We start from the raw sequence: 12,533 nt of genomic DNA, 5'->3' as shown, positions 1-12,533 counted from the left end.
CAGACTATTTCCCATGTCTCAAATACTCCTTTTCTTGTATTCCTTGAAAATACAGATTATTTCTAAGCGGCCTCGCATTTTCTGTAAAATTATTAAAAGAATGTTAAAAGTAGAGGATAAATTCCAAATGTAAAACTTACTTAGCTTCTTCACTTCTTCCATGCCTTTCTTATGAGGGGGCTCCTGAATAATTTTGTCAACGTCTGCCCTTCCAATCAGATCATCGGGCCGGTCCCACATGGACAGACGGGTGGTAGGGTTGTAAAAGAAGACGCGCTCATCACCCGTCCAAACAACACACCTACAAATGGATTCAAATATCAGTGTTTTATGTTATGGAATGTGTTTTACAGCTAGTCTTTTATTCTCATCCTCAAAAGGGGAGGTGGTGGTGCAGGAAGGACATGTTCATATTACTGTTACTCAGAGAGAGCCATGAAAGATTTTTTGAACAGAAGAGAGCTGACTGGCTAAGGATAAAAGAGCAGCTCAACACATTGAGAAAACCAGGAAGAGCAAAGCAATTTGTGATCAGAATCTAGAGTGCTCAGGAACTTAGTCTGGTACGCTCAATTTTAACCTATCACAAAAGATGATTTTAAAAGCAAAGGTAATAATGCTACTAAGGAGGTCTAAGCTAAAGAACAGACCATGGCACCCTGTTACATAATAATTAATATTTCCTACCAAACCAGAATTACAAATTCAAATACAATCTGCTATGAAGGCTTTAATATTTAATCAGGTCAAATATTAAAAAATAAAGGAAGGTCCCGGTGTGGCCCAGCTCAGCACTAACGAGCCTGACTAGGAACCATGAGGATGTGAGTTCAATCCCTGGCCTCGCTCAGCAGGTTAAGGAGCCGGTGTTGCCATGAGTGTGACATAGGTCGCAGATACGGCTCGGATCCCACGTAGCTGTGGCTGTGGCGTAGGCCAGCGGCTGTAGCTCTGATTCGACCCCTAGCCTGAGAACCTCCATATGCCATGGGTGAGGCCCTAAAAAATAAAAGCTAAAAAAAGCATAAAGCAGGAGTTCCCAACGTGGCTCAGTGGTTAACTAATCCGACTAGGAACCATGAGGTTGCAGGTTCGATCCCTGGCCTCGCTCAGTGGGTTATGGATCTGGCGTTGCTGTGAGCTGTGGTGTAGGTCGAAGACTCGGCTCGGATCCTCCATTGCTATGGCTCTGGCGTAGGCCAGTGGCCACAGCTCTGATTAGACCCCTAGCCTGGGAACCTCTATATGCTGCCAGCATGGGCCTAGAAATAGACAAAATAAATAAATAAATAAAATTAGAAAAGCGTAAAGTAAGCCCAAGTGATTAGAAAAAAGGAAATAACAGTGGGAAAAGGGGAGGAGGGCAACTACCTCAAAACGTTTTTGTGTTTTTTGTTTTTTTTTAATAAAGATCAACAAAATTGGCAAACTTCTAACTTAGCTGATCCAGAAAAGAGAACACATCACTACCTGGTGGAAAGAAAAAGGGGTTATCACCACAGATCACAGACATATAAAGAATAATGAGAATAATGAGAACAAATTCAACTTAGATAATATAAATAAATTTCTTAAAAAATACAACTTCCCAAAGCTGAAACAAAAAAATTCAATAGGCCTATAGCTATTAAAAAAGATTAATTTGTTATCAAAAATCTCCCCATAAATACTCCATCCCAGATGATCTGTTAACCCTTTAAAGAAAAAGTATTAACACCTTAGAAACTTTTGCAGTAAATAGAGGTGCAGAAACCACCAATCATCACCTCACATATTTTATGAAAGCAGCATAACCCTAACACCAAATCCTAACAAAAACATTACAAAAGAAAGCTACAGATCCGTATCTCACAGATGGAAAACACAATAAAACATTACCAAATCAAATCAAATCCAACAATACATTAAAAAGATTCCTCTACCATGACAAGGTTTATTCCAGAAATGCAAAGCTAGTTTAACATTCAAAAATCTATATAATTCCCCACACTAAAAGAATGAAGGAGGTGGGGAGACCCATGGTCTGGGGCTTTGGGACTGGCATACACACACCGAGGTCTATGGAAGGACTGGCCAAGGGGACCTGTCCTACAGCCCTGAGAACTCTACCCAAGATTCTGTGTACCGCACAAAGAATCTGAAAGAGAAAAGGAAAAAGGGAAAAAAAAGAATCTGAAAGAGAAGGGACGTGTGTTCACGTACAAGCGAAACACTTTCTTATACAGCAGGAATGACCATGACCTAGTAAATCAACTATACATCAATACAACTTTAAAAAAATGAAAATAAAGAATGAAGGAAAGGAGTTCCCGTCGTGGCTCAGTGGTTAGCGAACCCAGCTGGTATCCATGAGGTTGCGGGTTCAACCTCTGGCCTCACTCAGTGGGTTAGGGATCCAGCGTCACTGTGAGCTGTGGTGTAGGTCACAAATGTGGCTCGGATCCCAGGTTGCTGTGGCTGTGGGGTAGGCCGAGGGCCACAGTTCTGATTGGACCCCTAGCCTGGGAACCTCCATGTGCCACAGGTGCGGCCCTAAAAAGACAAAAAGACCAAAAAAAAAAAAAAAAAAAAAAAAAAAGATGGCATTAAAGATCAGAGAATATGAATTAAAGTGCTCCTATTTATTTATTTAGCTTTTCTAGGACACCACCTGAGGCACATGCAAGTTCCCAGGCTAGGGGTTGAATCACAGCTGCAACTGCCGGCCTACACCACAGACACAACGCCAGAACCAAGCTGAGTCTGTGACCTACACCACAGCTCACAGCAATGCCAGATCCTTAACCCACTGAGCAAGGCCAGGGATCGGACCAGCATCCTCATGGATACTAGTGAGGTTTGTTACCACTGAGCCACAAAACGAACTCATATTTATTTATTTTAAAAAATAGTAATAATGGGAGTTCCCACCATGGCACAGTGGAAACAAATCCAACCAGGAACCAAGAGTCTAGTCTATAAAATATACAAAAATCTTCACACATAAATTTTATATTTTTATGAGGTCAAATTTATCTTTTTATTTATAGCTTCTAGGTTTTGTGTCTTTCTTAGGAATCATCTCCAATTCCTCTCCAAAACCACAACTAAGATATTCCTAGTATTTTTACAGTCCACCTGAATACATGAAAGATAACCAATTGTCCCAATTATCTTCCAAGTTCTGTCAACAAAGGAAAGTATTGTCCACATAACTTCAATTCTCAAATTTATTATTTTCTATTTCTTATAAAATAGGTAAATGATAACTAGAAGCTAAACAAACTGTTCAGCTATGCTACCTCATTTGGATAATCAAATTTATTAGTTTATCTCTTGATACTAGATGTTGCTCTTCAAATATTTCTTTAGAGGTATGTTAAGAAGCTAAAGGTACAACCTGAAGTTGTACGTTTCTCTTATTAATGCTGGGATTCTTTCCTTGGTATTTCAGGGCATTAGTCTGACTTTTTTTTTAAGAATAGAGAGGTCAAAATTAGTAACATTTTGTATTTCCTAGGATCAGGAAATTTTAGTTTCTAGTTGTAAGAAAGTTTTTTTATGTTTTGACAAAACTTTTTAAACCGACTGTAACTTTTCCCATTGCTTACTAAGATTGCATCACAAAGACTTAGCCTGCTGTTAAGTTTTACAATCTCGTACAAAGTGCAAAGTGAGAGCTGCGTATATTTGCCATGCTTTATTTGTGATCTGTGTTAGGCTTTCACTTATGAAAAGTTTATCTCTGAACTTTTGTACTGACCGGGAGTGGCACAGAGACTTTATTTACCTACACATCTACTGACTGCTGCTCCATTTTTTGGTTTCCACGGTTTTTTACCCTAATACTGTACTATGAAAAATTGGAACATACAGAATTAGTGAAAGAAGGTTTCTGGAACAGTGCCCATATATTGCCCACCTAGATGTTTACACTTAACATTTTGTCACATACACCTTATAACTCGTCTATCCTTCCCTCAACGCACCTGCCAGGCTTCGTTGTTTCGATACATCCCAAGTTGTAGATTATCCAAGTACATTTCACCCTACACACTTTATTACGCATATTATTAGCAAAGGGCAGTTTTCTGACATAAAAATTCTTTGTCCATCATTTTTCTATTAATTCTGAAATGTCCTGAGCGCTTCTCATGCACGTCTGCTGCCAATACCACTAGAGCTGAATCAGCACACTTGGGTTCTCTGAAGCCAACATGAATTAGTAGACTAGCACCTTCACCTTAAAGCGGTTATTGGCTATTAATACATATAAACAGTATTTCAGAAATTCACATAGAAAAGGTAGGCTTAGTTTTTTCCCCAATAAAGTTAACCATCTATTTAACAAGGTGGCTTCAGAGTCTTGGGATGGTTCTAATGGAAATTCTTGAAGAGAATTCTGCAGTGAACAGTTGAAGGAAAATGTATTACACTTGGCATGTGGAGGTTCCCCTAGCCTGGGAACTTCTATATTCCACGGGTGCAGCCCTGGAAAAAAAAAAAAGAAAAGAAAAGAAATAGATGAAGAGAAGCATTAATGACACAAACTCCGAAAGGAAACTGCACTCATCTGAGGTCACATCCAAGTCTGAAAATTGATAAGGTCCACAAAGCTCCAGACTAGTGGGGCTGAAGTTGGTCATTAGCTTTTCATGCACAATACGCAGAGAAACCATCATCTAGGAACATATTCTTTTAAAGAGATTGCTTTCCCTTACACCAGCCAGAACAGCCATCATCCAAAAGTCTGCAAACAATAAGTGCTGGAGAGGGTGTGGAGAAAAAGGAACCCTATGACACTGTTCATGGGATTGTAAATTGGTGCAAACACTGTGGAAAACAGTATGGTGATGCCTCAGAAAACTAAAAGTAGAACTACCATTTGATCCAGGAATGCCACTCCTGGGCATCTGTCCAGAGAAAACCACGACTCGCAAAGACACATGTACTCCAATGTTCACTGCAGAGCTATTCACAATAGCCAAGTCATGGAAACAACCTCAATGTCCATTGACAGAGGAGTAGATCAAGAAGATGTGGTATATATACACAATGGAATATTACTCAGCCATTAAAAGGAACGAAATACAGGCAATTTTAGCAACATGGATGGACCTAGAAATTATCATGCTAAGTGAAGTCAGCCATACAATGAGACACCCACATCAAATGCTTTCACTGACATGTGGAATCTGAAGAAAGGACAGACTGAACTTCTTTGCAGAACAGGTGCTGACTCACAGACATTGAAAAACTTACGGTCTCTGGAGGAGACAGTTTGGGGGTAGGGGATGTACTTGGGCTGTGGGGTGGAAATCCTGTAAAATTGGATTGTTATGATCATTATACAACTACAGATGTGATAAATTCATTTGAGTAATAAAAAAATAAAATTAAATTAAAAAATAGATTGCCTTCATAACTCTTAATTCTGGAACGAGTATATATTTTACACAATTATTTTTTAAAGTGAGGCTGTGTACCAAGTTAGTGGAATAAATATATAGAAAACTATTCCAGAACACTGTTAAAACACGCAATAATTGGGAGTTCCTGTCGTGGTTAACGAATCCAACTAGGATCCATGCGGATGCAGGTTCGATCCCTGGCCTCGCTCAGTGGGCTAAGAAGCCAGCGTTGCCATGAGCTGTGGTATAGGTCACAGACGTGGCTCGGTTCCCACAATGCTGTGGCTATGGCTGTGGCTTAGGCCAGTGGCTGTAGCTCTGATTAGACCCCTAGTCTGAGAACTTCCAGATGTCACAACTGCAGCCCTAAAAAGAAAAAAAAGGAAGGAAAAAAAAAAATACACACACACACAATAATTTAACTATACATCTCCTAAAGTAATATACCCTAAACAAAAAATAACTGTAAACAAAAGCTTAAACTGTCTTTAGTAACCACATGGTTGGTGATAGCACTGGTACTACTGCTGTGCGTCTTGTGTGTGAGAAGAGCATGTGAGTAATCACGGGGCTGTCACTCCAACAGGATTTTCAGAAGGAAATGAGATACTGACGATGATGAGGGTAAAAACCTTGTAGCAACTGGCACTGCAAGCAATGGTGTGAACTCAGGACGCATCTTCAAATGTATGTATCTTCCATCTGTGTCTACCAAAGAATCTAAAAATAATGACTAATTCAGTAGTAACCACTATCCCTAGATCCCACACCAGGGCCTATAAAGCCACTTTCCACAAAAAGAAATCAGGGTTCCTTAGAGAAACAGCTGAATCGGGTCTGAAGCAGGAAATTTATAAGTGAGCAACATCTTGTCGAAGAAAGGAAAGAGACCATCGGACAGGGCTGCACCACACCACCAAAACCTCAGAAGTCAACCCTGAGATACTCCGCCCAGCCCGAGACGAAAGAAACAAACACAATAAGCACAATAACTGCTACGGAGAGAAACATATAAGACATATTTAAATCCAGGCATTTCTAATACTTAAACCAACTCCTTCTGAAAACAGGTATAAGCAAATCTTTTCTTTCTCTATCATTTGTAACATTCGCAAGGGGAAGGAGCTCTAGGTATTACAGCCAATAGATGAACAGAGAGTAACACAAACACATTACCACCGTGGTCAACTCGTAACAAGAGGTCTAGCCCGGGTTCTGCAACCTCAGCACTACCGACATTTTGAGCCAAACAATTAGTTCTTGTGAGGAGCTGTTCTGTGCAAGGTAGGATGTTAAGCAGCATCCCAGGCCTCTATCCACTGCGTGCTTACTAACACCACCCAAGTGACGACAACTGAAAAAGCCTCCAGACCCTGCCCATGTCCAGGAGAAAGAGGGGCTGAGGGAAGACGGACAGAATTACTCCTGGCTGAAAACCACGTTCTGAGCAGTAACATCACGAAAGACAACCAGACGCATCCTGAGGGCAAAGCACATTATCACTGATGACCTAGTCTTGCCAAAAAGATCTCACGGGCACCTGATCCTATCTCTGCAACCCTGCTAGTGTGCAGGAAACGGAGGAATGGGTATGAGGGGGCTGTAATAAAATCCAGGCTGTGGAATTCTACAGAACAAACACATTTACTTTCACAGTAAGAAAAACAAGGAGTAAGGGTCCAGCGTTGCCGTGAGCTGTGGTATAGGTCGCCGATGAGGCTAGGATCCCTCGATGCTGGGGCTGGGGCGTAGCTTGACTTGAGCCCCTGTTGGGAACCTCCATGTGTCAAGGTTGTGGCCTTAAAAAAAAAGACCAAAAAAAAAGAAAGAAAGAAAAGAAAACCAAGGAGGACGAAGTAAGGACAACAAGCTGGAGAGGAACCTAGAGATGAGGAGAGTAAGACAAGCCAGCTCAGTGCCATGCAGGGACTGTAAAAGAGTAAGTAAGTTAGAACAGCAACAGGAGAGAAAGCCTTGAAGTGGGGAGAGGAAGAAAAGAGAGAACCAAACAGAGGAGATTAAAAAACAGACCATTCAGAACTAACATAAAAGCACACAATTTCACAAAATTCTATAAACACATGTGGATATTTACACAAAAGCAGTTTTAAAGTATTTTAAACAATAAAAAGTAGATTCAGGGTCCCAGAGTGGTTCAAATTTATAACCATAAACAATAAACATTAATGGAGAGTTTCATGAAGGGAGGAAGATACTGCAAGAGTTGAGTTTTAGGTCTGAGCACCCAAAATTCAAAGAAGAAGAACCAATAAATATTCAGTAGATAAAAACATTCATTTGACACATACTTTTCCCTTGGTTTGTTTTAATTAAAGCATAGCTGATTTACAATGTGCCAATTTCTGCTCTACAGCAAAGTGACCCTGACACACACACACACACACACACATATACACTCTCTCTCTCTCTCTCTCTCTCTCTCTCTCTCTCTCTCTCTCTCTCTCTCTCTCGTTCTCTCTCTCCCTTTCTTATATTATCTTCAATCATGGTCTATCCCAAGAGACTGGATATAGTTCCCTGTGCTATGCAGTAGGCTACACTTTTCTTCCTACGTATAATTACATAGTAATCAAGCAGGAATCTATCAATCCATCAGCGTGCTAATTAAGTCAAGAACATACCATGGAGTACCCGGAATAGGGGTAGTAGCTACTGGCTTTGCCTTCTGGGCAGCCTTTTCTTCTTCAGTCATCTCCTCTTCTTTGGGCTCCTATGGGAAATGATATTACTCCCATTAAATCAGTATCACAAAACTATACCTGATTACCCCACAAACATAAGAATCTCTGCAAACACCTTAAAGTACAACCAACATCAGGTCTGTTGCTAGCATAGTGAGGGGAGACTCTGAATCACAATCTCTAAGTAAGTTCTAGATCCTTGTGCCCTAGACAGAGCCAAATTCTACAGCAGTACACCCCATCAGCAGTAGATGGTCCTGTCTTACAAACACACTAATCACCTGTTTAGGAGCAGAAATGAGGAAAAGGGGAGAGAAGATGAGAGAAGACCTCTTCATTTAAGGCTGTTTCTTTTTTCTGCTCAATTCCCTGCACGACTGCCACTGGTCCCTCACTCAATAAAGCAGCTTCCAAAAAGAAGAGCTCTTTGAGTGCCAAACAGAGATCATTCCACACCAAGAGAGAACAGAAAGACACAATCAACATTCTCCAAATATGAAGTGTACTTATAACTATGACACGTACCAGTCTACAAGTCAGGAGACTGGACATCAGGTCCAAGCTCTGGTCCAAGGCCCTTTCTTTCTAGGGGGGGAGGGGGGGGTCTTGTTTTAGTATAAGAAGTAATTTAATGAAACTTTCAAAGGAAAAACTGAATTAAATACTTCAAAGAACCCTAAAATTTCCGATTTATAGCAGTTATCTAAAACTACAGCAAACGGATTTTCAGTTCTAAGTCAACGATACCCAACAACCAAAGCTGGCTCCCAGGCTAACAGGCGATGGCCCTGTACCTCCTTTATCTCCTTGATCGGCTCTTCTTTAGGATCCTCCTCCTCTGTCTCCATTGGCAGAGGCTCTTCGGAAGGTTCTTTAATTGGCTCTTTGATCTTCTCCTCTAATTTTTCTATTAAAAAATTGAGACAACATCACTCAGTGGTTCTGATTTAAGTTCTAAAGAACTTTCAGAGACTAAGCAGTTAAGATATCCCATTTCTAGTTATTAACCACAAAAATAAAATGTTCTTCCTTGAAATATCATTGATTTGACTCCAATGTAATGCTCAACTCCCAATACCTTGCTATACAATGAGAACTACTGAGCTCAGAGGGGCATAAAGCCTTTCAGGTCATTCACACATCATCTGTAGGAGCCATTCATTTTACTTGAAAGGGGTAAGATACTGAAATACTTAGGAGCAAAAAAAGGACTTGTGACACAGGAAATGGAGTCCTCTTCATCCAAGACTCCAACAGTCTACATTTTCTCCCTTTAGAACACACAATAAATACATTTCTTCCTTCACTATCAAACTCAATAAGGACAACAGTAATTATTCAATAGAATAATTATACAGTCCCTGACAACAGTAAAAAATAGTAAATATGTATTTGTATATCCACTTCTCCATGTGGTAAAATGATAGACAAACATGTAAGTAGAAGAATAACCTATTTATCAATTCAATTTATCAACACCTATTTATCAATTCAGAGGAAATTAACTATCCAAAACTGTGTAATTAGAAAATCCTAGACAGAGTTCCCGTCGTGGCTCAGCAGAAACTACCTGACTAGCATCCATGAGGGCACAGGTTTGATCCCTGGCCCCGCTCAGTGGTTTAAGGTTTGGTGTTGTCATGAGCCGTGGTGCAGGTCGCAGATGCGGCTCGGATCTGGTGTTGCTGTGGCTGTGGTGTAGGGCAGTGGCTATAGCTCCGATTCAACCCCTAGCCTGGGAACCTCCATACGCCTGGGTGCAGCCCTAAAGAAATAATAATAATAAATAATAAAAAAAAAGAGAAAAAGGAAATCCGGGAGTTCCCATCGTGGCTCAGTGGTAATGAACCCAAGTGGCATCCAGGAAGATGCAGCTCAATCCCTGGCCTCACTTAATGGGTTAAGGATCCAGCACTGCTGTGAGCTGTGGTGTAGGCTGGCAGCTGAAGCTTCGATTCAATCCTTAGCCTGGGATCCTCCATATGCCGCAGGTGTAGCAGCCCTAAAAGGAAAAGAAAAAAAAAAAAAAAAGCAAAGAGAAGAGAAAAGAAAAAGAAATCCCTCAAGCATGTTAAAAACGAATTAACTCAGAGTTTCACACAGTATTCTATTTATACTATGCCCCACTAAGTCATTAAAACTATACCTTTTTCCTTCAGTTCTTGGGGCTTTTCCCAGGTTGACTCTAATGTCCTATTATTATAATAATAGGTCTTCCCATCTGCTGTTTTATATTCGGTCCACTCAGAAACTGCTGTTGCCCCAGCTAAGGTAGCAGGTGAGGCTGCAATAGCAACCTGGGGGTGTATCATGGGTACAATGGGAGGGGCCATTCCTGGCAACACACCTACAAGAAGAGCAACAACCAAATCAGATTCAAGTATCAAACTGCCACACAGAAGAAAAACTTGAAAAGAGCTAAATCTTTCTATTAAATATTAATAAATGAAAGAGCTAGCTGAAAATAATCATATAAAGTGATTTAATTACTTAAAGCTATACCCCTGGTTTAGTTCTGTCTAAATTCAAATAGATTCAGAAATTCACCCAAAGAGTACACCTCAACGGTCACAAATTCAGGTCATACCTATGATGAAATCTTAATGAACTAGAATAACATAATAAATTAAAAAATAATGGTACATCCTCTACTTCATAAAATTGTATTTTTATAAAGAATTTCTCAAATTCCAATGAAATCAAGGCCACGAGCACATTTATTAAGCATATTTTCTGAGGCAAAATAATTTTCTTGTTCTAACGTACCAAAAAAAAGACATGAATAAAATTCTACTTTAAAGTAAATGACTGAAAAACTATACAAAAATGATTGAGTTTATTGTCAAATCTACTTTAATATATGAGATTAAGTCAGATATCCCTGTAAACTCTTTGACAGTCAATTTAGTCTTTTCCAAAAAGAAAGCAAAGGTTCTCCCATTTTTTAAAAGATAAGCCGAGATTTATATCACCAGATAGATAAGCTGATATGATATAAATAATCAATGTGAATCAAAATTGAAAAAACCCTCAAATCCTATACTAGAATTTCAGTTTCAGGTAGTTAACTTCTATAACTTTTAAAATGCAAATTTATACTACCACACAAATATTCACACACATATATTTACTAGCATGCAAGCATAATCACATCACTTTACACATGGAAATGATTTTTTTATATTTAACTTAAAACACACATCAAAAAATAAAATTAAATGTTATGAATATGAGAATGAAGTTGTTTACACTTATTACAAAAATTAAGATATAAAGTGATCTGACCTTATTTGCTTTTGTGAACCAACGAAGCTAATACTACAGGCAATTGGGAAAATTAAGTGTTGGCCAAATATGACAACTGCATTTATACCGCTCGTTAAAAAGAAAAATATAAAAAAATCCACTCAACTTGGGCAAAATAAATAAATAAAAGGATAAACAACAACATTCACTACCATGCCAACTTACAGACAAAACAAACTAAGATGGTTTTAAAAATTACCGGTCTTGGTGGTAGCGACTGTCTTTACATACGGGCAGCTGACTATTTGCATCATTGCTACACCTGTAAAATGGATAAGCAAGCATACGTTGGAAAGCTGCCATTGTATGTCGGCTACCACTGGGATTCAGGGAAATAATTTACCACTACAATTTAGAATACTATTTCCAATGAAAAAGACCAAGAATGGAGTAAAATTTATTTTGCTTGACATTTTGTGGGAAGGAGCGCCAAATCCAATGATAACTGATTCTAAATTATAACATCAATTACCTTTTCATCAAACCAGCTGACAGTATCTGAAGGAGTCTCAAGAATTTGAATTCAACAAAGGAAAGCCCCTTCATTACATATGCATGACAAGGGCTGCTGTGGGACCTGTTCCCACAGGACGTCAAACCCATGCTGCTTTAGATACCAGTGAAAGGCAGACGCAGCATGACGCTGACCAGACACTTTCTCTGTGCTGCTGCTAAGTGGGAACTACACGCAGAAGCAGAAGCATGGAGCATAACCATGCAGGAGGAAAAGAGTAAGAACAGAGGGAAAGAAAGAAAGAAAATGAAGTATGAGACAGATCCAAATATTCCACTGCAAGTAATACTTCAAAAAAAGAAGGGCAAAGATGAAGAGAAGGAGAGCACTCAACTAATGACAAAATACCCACGTGCCTGCCCGGTGGAATGCCATGGGCTTGGAACACAGTGGGGGCAGGCTAACATGTGAAGAAAGACGCAGTCCCTGCACTATCATTAATGACCACGGGGGCTGGCTGCTTTAAAAACCTCAATCTTTACGCCCGCTAAAGGAGCAGCACTTACTTCACAGAATGGAAATTACGTACAGTTCTGAGAAGAATGAAGACTCATCGTGATGCATTACAATGGTGATAAAAAGGGAATGAAAGGAAAAGCTGGAAAACTAAGTCTGATTAAT

At 39.6% G+C, this 12,533-nt stretch overlaps 1 protein-coding gene across 50 annotated transcripts in view; it reads right to left on the bottom strand.

Moving 5' to 3' along the window:
• TCERG1 (transcription elongation regulator 1) overlaps nucleotides 1-12,533 on the bottom strand; it is a 64,147-nt gene that overhangs the window by 32,044 nt on the left and 19,570 nt on the right. For 19 of the 50 annotated variants that reach the window (XR_014839010.1, XR_014839009.1, XR_014838993.1 and 16 more), the window contains 6 exons: nucleotides 11,598-11,660; nucleotides 10,239-10,439; nucleotides 8,887-8,999; nucleotides 8,618-8,677; nucleotides 8,033-8,121; nucleotides 141-301 (listed from right to left, as the gene is read on the bottom strand). Coding sequence is in view for 25 of the 50 variants with exons in the window: in XM_085014928.1 (XP_084871054.1) it covers nucleotides 141-301; nucleotides 8,033-8,121; nucleotides 8,618-8,677; nucleotides 8,887-8,999; nucleotides 10,239-10,439; nucleotides 11,598-11,660 (687 nt within the window). In the remaining 25 variants the exon portion in view is untranslated. The remainder of the gene's footprint in view (nucleotides 1-140; nucleotides 302-8,032; nucleotides 8,122-8,617; nucleotides 8,678-8,886; nucleotides 9,000-10,238; nucleotides 10,440-11,597; nucleotides 11,661-12,533) is intronic. The other 31 variants (XR_014838995.1, XR_014839013.1, XR_014838997.1 and 28 more) reach the window with 3 other exon arrangements.

This window comes from Sus scrofa, chromosome 2, assembly GCF_054392235.1.
Source record: "Sus scrofa isolate SSC_HxYL_T2T_F1_AM1 chromosome 2, Sscrofa_HxYL_maternal_Yorkshire_Landrace_v2.0, whole genome shotgun sequence".
Classification (NCBI taxonomy): domain Eukaryota; kingdom Metazoa; phylum Chordata; class Mammalia; order Artiodactyla; family Suidae; genus Sus; species Sus scrofa.
This window is presented reverse-complemented; position numbering and strand designations above follow the sequence as displayed.